At 46.5% G+C, this 14,504-nt stretch overlaps 1 protein-coding gene across 1 annotated transcript in view; it reads right to left on the reverse strand.

Annotated features, from left to right (window-relative positions):
- Positions 1–329: 329 nt before the first annotated feature.
- Piwil3 (piwi like RNA-mediated gene silencing 3) overlaps positions 330–14,504 on the reverse strand; it is a 32,725-nt gene continuing 18,550 nt past the window's right edge. The window contains exons 11-17 of the mRNA XM_075976385.1: positions 9,110–9,319; positions 8,695–8,789; positions 4,292–4,362; positions 3,428–3,566; positions 2,476–2,601; positions 601–748; positions 330–446 (exon numbers count right to left, since the gene is read on the reverse strand). Coding sequence (XP_075832500.1) covers positions 330–446; positions 601–748; positions 2,476–2,601; positions 3,428–3,566; positions 4,292–4,362; positions 8,695–8,789; positions 9,110–9,319 — 906 coding nt within the window. The remainder of the gene's footprint in view (positions 447–600; positions 749–2,475; positions 2,602–3,427; positions 3,567–4,291; positions 4,363–8,694; positions 8,790–9,109; positions 9,320–14,504) is intronic.

Below are 14,504 nucleotides of genomic sequence, written 5' to 3' on the forward strand. Positions count from 1 at the left end.
GTGGTAGCAGCTACGTCTTCTGCCTGTGGTCTGTTTCTGAATGCTTGCTTCTGGCTCTTCCCTTCCAGCTTCCCTTTCTCTGGCTCTCTTTTTTTCTTTGTCAGTACATCTACCCACCACTGCTCCAAAGCACTGCTTCTGAGGTGACAGTCCTGTGTTAGGGGATGGAGAGGCAGCGCAGAAGAGCTCTGTGGGACAGGAAGACTAGCTCACGGTGCTGTTTCTATTCATGTCTTAAAAAAAATAAACTGTTGGGGGCAGGGCAGGGGGAAAACACCTGGAGACAAATGTGTCGGTTGTGGGTTTTGATGTCACTGCTTCCTGTGTAGCTAAAGGTAATAGAGACAGTCTGACAGCGATGATGCTGGCTTCTGGTGGATGCTCTTCCCCACGAAGTAAGCCAGCTTGTGTGCGTAGTGGCATGGAGCAGGGACTCGGATGATACCCTTCGGGAGGAAGGAAACAAAAGAATGGCTAAACTTTTCATCAACTCAAACAATGCAGGGGCTTTCTCCAAGTTTACATTTTCATAGATGGTTCAAAATTGCTGTTTTTAAAAACAAATGAAAACTAATTTTGAAACACATGCACAGGGCTTACCGGCAGATTGTAGTACATGTGGCAGAGTCTGTAGGTCAAGCATTGAACCTGGTTCGGAGTCAGGCCCTTCGTGTCATAGATGACATTATAATGAGTGGGGGTGACGGTGCCACTGTTGGAAGTCTGGCTCACAATATAGAAGTCATACCTGAGAGAGCAGAGGGCACAGACGGACATCAGCTCACTTTAGAAGTAAAGGAAAAGTTTGAATCGGAAGCTAAAACGTTCAGCTTCTAAACTATGGGAGTCCACTTATGCCTTTAAGCTGAGAAATCTGTGTATCTGGTGAAACACAATTTGATGAAGAAAATTCATGAAGAGGAATGGGCAAGCTGCTGTTGACACAGTAATGCCCATGGGGTTACAGCTGATAAGAAAATGCCTTGGGGGGCTGGAGAGATGGCTCAGCGGTTAAGAGCATTGTCTGCTCTTCCAAAGGTCCTGAGTTCAATTCCCAGCAACCACATGGTGGCTCACAATCATCTGTAATAAGGTCTGATGCCCTCTTCTGGCCTGCAGGCATACATGTAGAAAGAATATTATATACATAATAAATAAATAAATAAATAAATATTAAAAAAAGAAAATGCCTTGGGGTTAGGGACTGAGTACAGGCCCACAGCACACACACTGGAAGAACACAAAACAAAAGCTGGGCATGCGTCAGAGGACACGTCTGAACCCCAGCACTGAGGAGATGGAGACAGGAGGATCCCTGGGGCTTTCTGGCCAGCCAAGTGCACTGAGAGACCCTGTGGCCAACAGTCGAGTGGGAGAGTGATGAGGAAGACACAGTCTAACCGTTCAGGAAGAGAGAATATCGATGGAGAAAAGTTCCCCACCAAATTAGTGTTCGGGCAAGCCAGTAAGCAGCACTCCGTGATCTCGGCATCCGCTCCTGCCCCCAGAGAGACACATACAGATATAGACACGACACACACACACCACCTGCTGATGCCTCAAAGCCAGCACATTTTCAAATGAGATGAAACACATATCACCTATAATTTGATGTGGATGTGGAGACCAAGATTCTCACCGTTCCCTAAGATTATTCAGAATGTGCTCAAACTCCAAATGGCAGACACAGAGCTGCTACGGAGAGTCATGCTCTCTTACCACATGGATCCCGGGACCAAACTCATCAGGCTTGGTGACTAAGTGACTTTACCCATGGAACCATCTCATCTGACTGGCCCTCCATATCACATTTATCCATGATTTCAAACTGTCCATACATGCACAACTGTTGCTTCTAGATTAATAATTAAAATGGCTCGAGGGTCACATAAAAACTAACCACTATTTGGTAATAGACACAAAAATTGGATTAAGAAACTCAAGTGACCCCAAGACCAAACATGATTTCTCAAAGAATCCCCCAGTAAAAACTGCTTAAGCTGGAGTCATCAGGAGGGCACCTCAACCGAGAAAATGCCTCCATAAGATTGGGCTATAGGCAAGCCAATTTCTTAATTGGTGATTGATGGGGAGGGCCTAGCCCATTGTGGTAGGTGCCACCCCTGGGCTGGTGGTCCTGGGTTCTTCATGGCTTGAGCGAGCCATGAAGAGGAAGCAGTAAGCAGTTTCCCCTCCATGGCCTCTGCATGGCTGCTGCCTCCAGGTTCCTGCCCTTCCTGTCCTGACTTCCTTTGGTGATGGAACAGAAATGTGGAAATGTAAACCAAATAAACCCTTTCCTCCCCAGCTTGCTTTTTGGTCATGGTGTTTTGTCAAAGCTTGTTCAGATACATCAGAAATCAGCGGGGGTAGGGGAGCAAGGGGCAGGGAGTGGAGGAGCAGGGGGCAAAGTAAGAGCAGCTACTAAGTGAAGAATTGAATGAGTCTGCTGAAGTCAGTGCAGAGCTGGCTTACCACTCTTTCCTGGTCACTACTTGGTCAACAACAGTCCCTGAAGGTGGATTTGTAACTTTATCTCCATTTTCAACAAAAAACCTGGTGTTGATCCGTTTCTTCACCACGATGAATGTTAGCTTGATGCTTTAAAAAAGAGGACAAGGGTCATTCTGTGGGGAACATCATAGTTGAGGCCAAATCAGAGGGAGCTCAAGGCTGTGGGATCCCCTCCCCCACACAGTGGGGCTCCCACTCAGGCAGCAGCATCCACTCACAGTTCCCCACAGAGGGGAAAGGTTCCTTCCACACAACCTCAGGGGCATTTTGCAGCTGTCCTGGGCAACAGACCTCTCGGATGAGGACAGAGAACACAGCAGGGCAGGCTGTCTAGATCAGAGCAGGGAAATGCCTATGCATAGACAGTTATGATTGGAACAGAAACCGGCATGGTGGTGCAGGCCCGGGGTCCTACCCACTAGGGGGACCAAGGCAGGAGGATCAAAAGTTTGAGTATGAGGCTCTTGTGCCCAGTACTGCAAGAGGAAGAGGAAAAACAAGAGTAAGAGCAAGATGAAGAGGAGGGAAGAAGGGAGGAAGGAGGGAAGGATAGAGAGGAAGAAGGAGAGGGAAGAAGAGGAGAGGGAGGAAGGAGGAGGAGAGAAAGGAGGAAATAGAGGAGAAAATGGAGGAGGAGAGGAAGAAAGGTGAAAAAGAATGAGAAGGGAAGAGGGTGGTGATGAAGGAGGAGACAATAACAGAGATGACCACAACATGAAAGGCAATAAGAGGGAAAATCTATGGAGGGACAAACAATCTTCTGGCTCCATGAAAAAAGCCAAAAAGCACGAGGGGCATTTGTTTTCTGCACTAAACCCACATTGTACCAAGTTCCTTTCACTGTGTTGGTTGCAGAACAGATTTTCCTCCAAATCCAAAGTATTCCCCGTCTACTCACGGGGTTCATACCCACCTAGAGGTGAAGAACTTCTGGAACTGCCGAACCTCCTTTTCCAGCAGGGCCTGTAGCTGGCCATCCCCAACTCCATCCCGATATACCACCACGCTCTGGGGTTTCTGCTTTTCGTTTGCAACCCAGGAATTCAGGGAAGCTGAATGGGAGTGGGAGAAGGTACGTGAACACACTGCAACCAGGAGGGCCAGCTTCTGTTACTCTAACACCTTCTAGATTGATCTTCTAAGAGCCTTAGCTTCCTGAAGTTTCACTATCTACAACCTCAGGATAGCCCAAGGTTTCTTAACATTTATCTCCCTAAAGTCCCGAGATAGACAAGTATAAGGCAGAGAGACTCTGCCCGGTGGGCTGGTGGCCAGTGTCACTGGCCTGAGTCCACTGTAGTCACTGCTAGGTGGACAGACATCCCTGACCCCATTTTTACCCTATCATCTCCCCACAAACGATACACACAGGCTAGAGAGACAGTTCAGTCAGTAATGATATGAGTTTGGTCCCCAGAACCCATGTAAAACTGTCAGACATGATGGGATGTGTTTGTAAATCCTAGAGCTGGGCAGGTGGAGAAGGACAGAGCTCTGGAGCTCCCTGGCCAGCCAGCCTACCCTAACCATGAGCTCCAGGTCAGTAACCGACGGTTCCCCAAAAGCCAAGTAGATGGTGCCTAAAGAATGACAGCCAAGGTTGTCTTCTGGCCTTCATTGTATATATGCATGCCTTTGCATGCATGCCTTCATATGCACATGCGTGCACACGCATGGAAATATTTTCAATCATAACCAGTGACCTGTGGGGACAGCATGCCAAATTGTCGAGAATGCCGGCAGGGAGTTAGGTTCACCAGCCTCCTCAGGCACTAACCTTGCAGACAGCTCTGCAGGTCATTGACAATCTCCTCTGCTGTATCCTGAAAGAGACACTGGGAGTGCCACCTGTTTACAGAGAAGTTGACCAATCAGAAACCTTATTTTGCCACTTGGATTCTGAATTAATTCACAACCACCTCTTCCCCAGTCAATATCACCATCAGAAACAAGATTCAGTGAAGGATCTTGCATGCTGTCCGGCCATTTGGTGGGCGGGAGTTGAACACACACAGCTTGAAAACATTAACTGTGCCATAGGACAAAGCAGCTTGTCTCTCAATACCCACAGCTGCTGTGACAACTTCCGTAGCCATCAAGTCATCCATGGCTTTGCTTCTATTCCCTTCCTGGGAGTAAACACATCTGGCCCTGGGGTGTCACACAATAGATTTGTTTCTTATCAGTCACTTGATGAGTAATTAGTACCTCAGGACAGAATCGACATTTCTGGTTTGACATTTTTACTGCCATATTCCCTAAATCTGGACATAGGACAAGCTCAGAAACACCCATTCTGGGGCTGATGAGATGAGTATAGTTGGTCAAGTGCTTGCCATGAAAGGGCAAGGAACTGAGTTCAGGTTCCTAGTACCCACATAAGAAGCCAGGCATGATAAAACCTGCTTATAATCCAAGTGCTGGGGCAGTGGAGACAGGATGGTTCCTGGAGTTCACTGACCAGCCAACCTAGTCAATGAGCTCCAGGTTTAATGAGAGACACTGCTTCAAAAATAACATAAAGAGTAATGGAAGAAGACTGTCAACATCCAACCTCGACATTCATGAGTATGCATACACACATATATATGAACACATCCACCAAACACATCAACAACTACTCCCCCCCCCATAGCACATTATTTTCTGGTTCCAAAGATACCTCAGAACAAAAGAACATTATTGGTTTGAAATCAAGAACTATAGCGCATGGCATCAGCCATGGGGGTGCCAACTTCCCACTCCTAAACAGATAGCAGGAGATCCTGCTCTCAGTTGACAGGTTTTATTGTTTGAAGCAATGATCATGTCACATGGCTAAAGTTGTTCTTGGACTGTCTACCTTCCTGCTTTGGTCACCTGTGTATGGGTCCACAGGGCTATGCCAAGAGACCTGGCACAGCTACTAGTGTTTCTGGTGGATAGTAAAGAAAATAAAGGGATCCTTCCTGATAAGGGATTCCCTCTGCATGCTGTGAACGTGTTTTATTTTCACTGGTTAATAAAGAAGTTAATTTGACCTATGACAGGGCAGAATAGAGCTAGGCGGGAAAACTAAACTGAATGCAGGGAGAAAGAAGGCGGAGTCAGGCAGATGCCATATAGCTACTGAAGGAGAAAGCTGCTGGAACCTTAGCAGTAGGACACAGCCTCATGGTGATACACAGATTAATAGAAACGGGTTAATTTAATATAAAAGCACTAGCTAGGAACACGCCTGAGCTGTTGGTCAGTGTTGTGATTAATATAGTTTCTGTGGATTTGGGTCTGGAGAGCTAGGAAACCAACCACAGTCTCCCATTTACAAATGGTACCCACCGTCTGGCATGGATCCACATAAGACCTTAAAAAAAAGAGGGCTTCTAGACTCACAAAAAGTGGGGAGTCAATTGGGGTTTCTTGGCAGCCACACATTTTCAGATAGACTGTTTTCTGGTGGTGAGCAGAGGCATGGCTCCTTTAAGAAAAGGCTTCTGATTCAGCATTAGCAGCAAAACCTATGTGGTTCCTTTAAGAGACAGCTTCCTGGTTTGTGCTGGTGGCACAAATGGCTCTGGCTCTTTGGGGAGGTCTTGCTATGGAGCACTTGAATACAGACTGTGGGCAGCATGCTGCAAGTTACTTGGTAGCAGCATGGGCCAACTGCTTCCCAGACTGAGTGGTGGTCCCAGAGCCGGCGGTGAACATACCACCTCCAAGTCGGACGGGCAGAGCCAACAAGCAAAGTTACAGCATTAGTCCTAGCCACTCTGCTTAGCATTCTTAGAAGCACTCCTGGTCAGAAAAGGATTTCAGATACTCAATAAAGACAGATGCAGACAAAACAAATCAAAAGGCCTCTAAATGGGTCACATTGTTGGATAATGTACATGGCCTTAAGAGAGAGAGAAGAAAGAGTACAGTCAAAGATTAAAGGAATAAAGATAATAAAATAAGGTAAAAAAAAGCCAAGTAGAGATGGAAAATATGCAAAGAGTGTGGATTATGTATATTATTATATTTTCTTTGAATTTTGTGACTGTGAATGAGCTAACTACAGAGAGACATTTCATTGTACAGGCTGCTAAGTTAAACCCGGATATGCACATCCAAATCGGGGTCTAAGGATATGTTACTGTAGAAAAGATGTTCTGCTTTTGTTTTATCAGAGGATGGAAACTTGTGGATTCCTTCCAGGCCAATGTGGTCTGATGGGACAAGACCCCCAAAAGGTCTCCATGAACCCTAAAAATACTTTGCCCAACAAATAACAGGAAGGAGTTTGGAGAAAGCTATGCCCAAATTCCCAGAATGATTGCTCATAAACGTTTTCATTTAAAGGGGGATGTGATATAGAAATGAATATTTTGTATTAGTATGAATCTTGGTCTATTGATACATATTTAAGGTCAATTTTGTTACACTGTGTATATGTATTTCTGCTCCTGTTTAAAGTATTGTGTTTGCAGCTCATTTAAAAAATGTGATATATAGTTAACAGATTAATGGATAGTCATCTATAATAAAACTTTTAATTATGTTAGGTTTTCTAGAAATATAGAGATATATTTCAGTTATATTAGTAATCTTCAACACTTCAAAGACCTACAGAATATGGCATTTAAACGATTTTATAGAACTTAGACTTTTCTCGACAGTAAGTCATGCCTGCTTCCGACAGCACCAATTGCTTCAGAGAAGTTGATGGGCATTGAAGAAACTCATGCAATTTGCCTTCAGTGTGACATTTGGGCTTCAGCTAGCCATTTGGGCAAGAAATTGCTCTTGGCTAGACTGCTTGATCATATGCTATATGAACTGGACATGCAAGATGCACAGAAAAGTGACAGCTGAAGAAGTTCCCTAAAGAAGCTGGGACAGTTCTTCAGGGTTCCTGCTTCATGAGAGTCTGCCAGACATTCCGCAGGACACAGAAGAAAGTGACTGACAAACTGCCAATATAGGCGAAGCATTCTTTCAAATTTTCTGCTTCATGGAAAAGTCTGCCAGATATTATGGGCCTATAGGCTGAAGATGGATGCCCCAACATTATAGAACTTTGGGTGACTGTCAGGAAGCAAAATGTCTCTGTCAATTCTAGAGTTTTGGAAGTTGCTTACAATGCACTTTCTGTTTAATTAGACAATATTATATTCTTCTGAGGTCTTTGATGGAGATGAAAACTAGATAATTATAATTATAGTGTTCCTTAGTTATGAAAACAAATTGGATATGAAGCTTTAGACACAAAGAAATATTGTAACTGTAATTCTTTCTTGATACCTGTTTTGTGTAATTTTACTATGTTAAAGTTAAAACCTTCCTTTTTATTTAGACAGCAAAGGGGAGATGAAGCGGTATTTGCCTCTGTATGCTATGAATATGTCTTTTGCCATTGGTTAATAAAGAAGCCACTTTGGTCTATGGCAGGGCAGAATAGAGCTAGGTGGGAAAACTAAACTGAATGCTGGGAGAAAGAAGGCGGAGTCAGGCAGATGCCATATAGTTGTCAAAGGAGAAAGACTCTGGAACCTCACCAGTAGGCCACAGCCTCGTGGTGATACACAGATTAATAGAAATGGGTTAATTTAAGATATAAGAACTAAGGTAGTGGTGGCACACACCTTTAATCCCAGCTGAGGCAGGTGGATCTCTGAGTTCAAGGCCAGACTGGTCTACAGGAGCTAGTTCCAGGACAGGCTCCAAAGCTACAGAGAAACCCCGTCTCAAAAAAAAAAAAACAGAAAAAAAAAGATAAGAAATAGCTAGGAACATGCCTGAGCCATTGGACAAACAGTGTGGTAATTAATATGGTTTCTGTGTGATTATTTGGGTTCGGGCTGCCAGGAAACATGAGTGCAGTCTCCAGTTACACCATCCAGAGGGCGAGCTGGGAAGGTCAATCTGGCTAGAGCAGTGGTTTCCAGCCTAGGGTCATGATACCATGAGGAGGCAGACAGCCCTTTCACAGGGACCACATATCCCATATCCTGCATCTCAGATATTTACATTATGATATCAAGCAAAACTGCAGTTATGAAATAGCAATGAAAATAATTTTATGGTTGGGGGGTTACTACAACACGAGAAACTGCATTAGAGGGTTGCAGTGTTAAGAGGGTCTAGAGAGAGGAGCCCGTTCCTCCTTCCATAAGCTCCTGGAGGCTGCTAGCACAGAGTCTGCCTCTGGGGCTCACTCACGTGGTTAAGTCTGCCTTGGTGCTGGCCACGAATGCTGCGACTGACTTCTGCCGGTTCACAATGTCATGGAAACAATCAATTCCAATGAACATCGTCTTCTCCATCTTGATTTTTAGTTTTTGTACAAGAGATAGTAAGTTGGGTTAGAACAAAACAAGAAAAAGCTAAAACTAAATGAAAGGGTAGACACTTGAGTTTCACTACAAATATGTTAACTCAGGAGACAAAACCTTACATACGCCCGTGCCCACCTTCCAGAGAAAGGACCCTGCATACGCCCGTGCCCACCTTCCAGAGAAAGGACCCTGCATACGCCCGTGCCCACCTTCCAGAGAAAGGACCCTGCATACGCCCGTGCCCACCTTCCAGAGAAAGGACTCTGCACACGCCCGTGCCCACCTTCCAGAGACAGAACTCTACATACCCCTGTGTCCACCTTCCAGAGGGCACCTCCCATCTTGCAGTTCATCTGCTGAGCGATCTTGGTGACTATAGTAGTGAGATTCCTTTCATTATTCAGGGTCGATGCTACAACACACTGGCTGGGAACTGGCTTCTCAACGCACAGAAATGTTTTTATCTCCTTGTATCTTTGCTTTCCGTTGTCAGGCAGCACACACACCACCTGGAGAAAGACGGAAGCACCTCCACAGTGGCACAGTGGCATGAAAGTGAAAACCGTCTCCAGGTGGAGACCACTCAAGTGAGGTTGTGGATTAAGTCAGCATTGTCTCTCGGCAGGAAGACTATCTAGAATTACAGCGTGAAGCACACTGCTACCTCTAACTCCAACCCCAACTCCCATGAAGGCATGGGGAAGAAGATGGGCCAATTTGGTTGTGTGGGTCCATGGCTTTAAAAAAAATAATCATAAAACTTTTATTCTGATTATCCAATGTCTAAGAATTCACCATGGCATTATTTTTATTTCAAGGTGGGACGAAGAAGCTAGATCATTTCATCAGGTTCCCCAAGACCACTCATGTGTGGGGTACACACCTTCATTTTCTCCATTAATTCTTCCAGCGACCCACTGAGATAGGCACTATTACTTCAGTTACCACTTAGCAAGTGAACTTGGGTTGCAGATACCCCATGACTTACAAGGTGTCAAAAGTCTGTTAAGGAAAATGATTTCTATGTGCCCTGTCTATGAATCTGCGGGAAAATCATGGGCATAGTATTTTATTCTTTAAACATATTTGTTTTAATTTATGTGTGTGCTTGTTCATATGTAAACATACTCATATACAACCGCCGTAACTCCAGTTCTAGTCAGCAGCCCTCTTCTAACCTCCATGGGTGACTGCACTAACATAGACATGCCCGCATACAAACATACACAGGACACATAACATGCCCCCCACAGACACACACAGGACACATAACATGCCCCCCACAGACACACACAGGACACATAACATGCCCCCCACAGACACACACAGGACACATAACATGCCCCCCACAGACACACACAGGACACACCGTGCCCCCCACAGACACACACAGGACACACCGTGCCCCCCACAGACACACACAGGACACACCGTGCCCCCCAAGACACACACACAGGACACACCGTGCCCCCCACAGACACACACGCAGGACACACCGTGCCCCCCACAGACACACACAGGACACACCGTGCCCCCCACAGACACACACAGGACACACCGTGGCCCCACAGACACACACAGGACACACCGTGCCCCCCACAGACACACACAGGACACACCGTGCCCCCCACAGACACACACAGGACACACCGTGCCCCCCACAGACACACACAGGACACACCGTGCCCCCCACAGACACACACAGGACACACCGTGCCCCCCACAGACACATACACAACACCCAACGTGCCCCCACAGACACATACACAACGCCCAACATGCCCCCCCACCGACACACACACGACACCCAACGTGCCCCCCACTGACACACACGACACCCAACGTGCCCCCCACCGACACACACGACACCCAACGTGCCCCCCACTGACACACACGACACCCAACGTGCCCCCCACCGACACACACACAACATGCCCCCCACCGACATACACGACACACAACGTGCCCCCCACCACCACACACACGACATACAATGTGCCCCCCACCGACATACACGACACACAACGTGCCCCCACCACCACACACACGACATACAATGTGCCCCCACTGACACGCACGACATATAACATACCCCCCATCGACACACACAACACATAACATGCCCCCACACAGACACACATGACATGTAACATGCCCCCACACGAACACACACGACACATAACATACCCACACACACGACACATGTGACACACAACATAACCACACCTGACACACGTGACGCATAACATACCCACACACAGAAACACTTATGACATAGTTTAACATATTTAAATAAAATACATGCAACTGCCACTTTTAGAACAGTCCCTGGATGTGAATCAGCTCCTCACCATTTGAGTATCTTGTGAAACATGTTCCTGTAATGCTTGCCTAAAGGAGCCAGGATCCTCATTGACTTGGTGCCTGGAAAACAAACATACCATCCTGTTTAGAAGGTGAACAGAGAAGCGCTTCAACCATGCAAGAAAGAGAAAACCAGACACATAAAATGCCAAGGTAGGCATTTCAGCACAACTCTTAAAAAGGGAGTTGGGGTGGCAGAGTTTCTCCGTGGTTAAAGGTATTTGGTGACAACCTAATGGCCAGAGTTCAGTCCTTGTCCCCCACATACTAAAGGAGGACTAAAGCCAGCTCCTGCCAGTTGTCTTGCATGTGTGCTCTGCCCTGCCCCAAAATGAAATACATGGATGAATAAATGTAATAAAAATATCTTAAGAAATCAAAATAAAAACATGTCAGGATCACCAGCTTGGAAGTGTAACAATGGAGGGGCTAACCTGAGGTAGACAGGTGACACAGAGCATCCTCCGACTCAGCTGAGGAGTGCTCCCAGGCACAGCGAGGGATACACACTTGGCGGCTCATTTGAGGTCCCTGTGAGTTCAAACTCTAGACCCTACACTGGGAAGTCTAGAAAATGAGTCAATGCCCTAATCAGAACTATCAGAGGGGACTCCCTGTGTCTGCAGGGGGTGGGGGCAAGAGGGTCACTCTGAAACACCCAGTCCAAGTCAGTCTTGCCTAACACAGTGTCTCCGCCTGACCCCACCCCTCCCCGGTTGCACTGTGCTCAGGAGAGACCAACTCGTCCTGAGGGAAAAGGCGCCCTGGTGCTGGCCTGGCTGGGCCAGCCTTTGCAGTGTGTCCGCGTGCGCTCCAACCACCTAGCTGCTTCACAGCCCTCGCCCATTCAGAGCTGCTAAATCCCACGCCTTCCGTGGCACCTCACATGCACAGACCACAGATCCGGGTTGACGGGTGTTGATTGGAAGACTTAGAAATGCTTCATTTTGAGCAGATTTTAGGAAGTTTTATCAAGAGGATGGGTGATTCCTGGGAGTAGTGTGGTGTTAGAGGTAAAGGCCTGGGAGACGCTCTGTGAATACAGAGGAAGGGACCAAGAGCCAAGGAACACAGGCAGCCTCCAGAAGCTGACCAGAGGAAAGATGCTCAGCTATATCAGATGCTTGATTTAATGGGGGGGGGGGAAGCAAACAAAACAAAACAGAGACAGAAACAAACTCCCTTGGGATGTCTGAACAAGAATAAAATGTGTGTGCAACTTTAGCAACTACATATGTGACATTTGTCACAGCAGCCAGGGGGCGCTACTAACAACAAAAAGACATCACCAAATGAGGGGCCAGCCAGAGAGGGCTCAGTAGTGAGGGCCTGGTGACCTGAGCGCTCTCCAGGACCACGACGTGGAAGGAGAGAACCGACCCCCTCAAGCAGTCCCCTCTGCTCTGTTGCTGTGTGCTATGGCTTGCACGTGTGTGATTAACAAAACTAAAACAAAACTCAAGTTCTCCCTATATCCCTAGCTGTCCTGGAACTCACTATGTAGATCAGGTTGGCCTTGAACTTACAGAGATCTGCCTGCCTCTGCTTCCCAAGTGCTGAGAGTAAAGACGTGGACTACCATGCTTGGTACAAGATGTCTATGTGTGTGTGTATATACGTGTGTGTGTGGTGTACGTGTGTGTGGTGTACGTGTGTGTGGTGTGTGTGGTTTACGTGTGTGTGGCTTACGTGTGTGTGGTATACATGTGTGTGGTGTATGTCCATGCACATATGTGCTCGCTATGTGCGCATATGTGTATATGTGTATATATGTGTGTGGTATGTGTATGTGTGTGTGGTGTACATATGTGTGTGTGGTGTACATATGTGTGTGTGGTGTATGTCCGTGCGCGTATGTGCATGCTATGTGCGCATATGTGCATATGTGCATGTGTATATGTGTGTGTGATGTGTGTGTATGTGTGTGTGTACCTGTGTCTGTGTTATAAGGTGGGGGCCTGAGATGCCTACAGAGGTCAGCAGAGGGCATCAGATTCCCTGGAACTGGAGTTCCAGGCAGCAGTGATTCTCCGTGGCATGGGTGCTAAGAACAGAAGTCCAGTACTCCTAAGAGCAGCCAAGTCATCTCTCTAGCTCCATTCCCCACAACCAACAGAAAGTTATTTTTAATCACTATATGAAATAACAATTGCTTGTCTTTTTCAAATAAAAATCATTTTTTTACTGAAACAGTTTTCCATTCTCTTTTGATGGATACCTTGCTCATCCTGGATATAGTGGCCTTGGACCTTCCCCGAAGCAATGTCCCTTACCCTGAGGTGTGGATGGGGTGGGGTGGGGGAGGGTAAGTGGAGGGAATGGGAGGAGGGGAAGGAGTAGGAACTGGGATTGGTATGTATAATGAAAAAAGATATGTTTAAAAATTTTTTTTTCAAAAAAAACCCTATTATAAGGTTTCTTTCTGGGTTGAAAAAAATTGAAATAATCTTTTTTTTTGTTTGTTTAAGAGAACACAATTCCTACAAAGTAATAATTCTTGCGATTTGGCTTCCCAAGGGTAACCAGCTGGTTCAGACTAGGACATACTCAGTCCCTGCTTACCTTGTTGCCTGTGACATTTTTATATTCATTTTTTCAGTGACCTTCTCAAGTGTGCTCACTAGCCGGTTGACCTGGGAGAAGCAGCTCCTGGTGTGCAGGATCACCCAGCGATCTAAGGACTTTGCTCTATGTAAGGCTATGTTCTTTGAGTTCCTCAGCCAGTTCTGTAGGTGTGGTTTGACTGTGTACTGGAAAGGAATATTCGAGACATAGAAAACACACCGTTTGACAGGTTGGCGCCATCGGTTCCTTCCTGCAGTGTGACCTTTCTGCTGCCTGCGAATTTGTGAGTATGTCCATCTTTTCTCCTTGTGAAACTGAAAGCCAAGGCTGCCCGGAGCTGCAGGACTCCCCACCTTGGCCTTGGGACTCTCTTCTCAAATATGGAGTAAATTTGGTATTTAAGATGCAGGTGAGGGAAACTGGGCCTCTAACCACAGTTGGTGAGAGAAGCAGATGGTGCTAACCTCCTACATAGACAAACCGAAGTCTGGTGCAGACTGGCAGATGAGACCAACCTGCCTCGGCCTCTCTCTAACTAATCAAGACTATTCGCTCTGCCTAGCTTCCATTCTGACCTGTTACACTTCTGACCCATACTGATGCCCTGGGGCTCCGCCAAGCCATCCTGGCCCAGGGAGCAGCCCAAACACTTCTATCCCCAGCAGCAAATGCCCACAATTCTCTTAAAGATGGAGTTCAGAGCTTGCTTTGGTACTAAGCATGGCAGATGTCTCCTATCAAACATTCGTCCCCTCACACAATGAG

The sequence above is a fragment of the Microtus pennsylvanicus genome, chromosome 1 (genome assembly GCF_037038515.1).
Source record: "Microtus pennsylvanicus isolate mMicPen1 chromosome 1, mMicPen1.hap1, whole genome shotgun sequence".
NCBI classification, from domain to species: Eukaryota; Metazoa; Chordata; class Mammalia; order Rodentia; family Cricetidae; genus Microtus; species Microtus pennsylvanicus.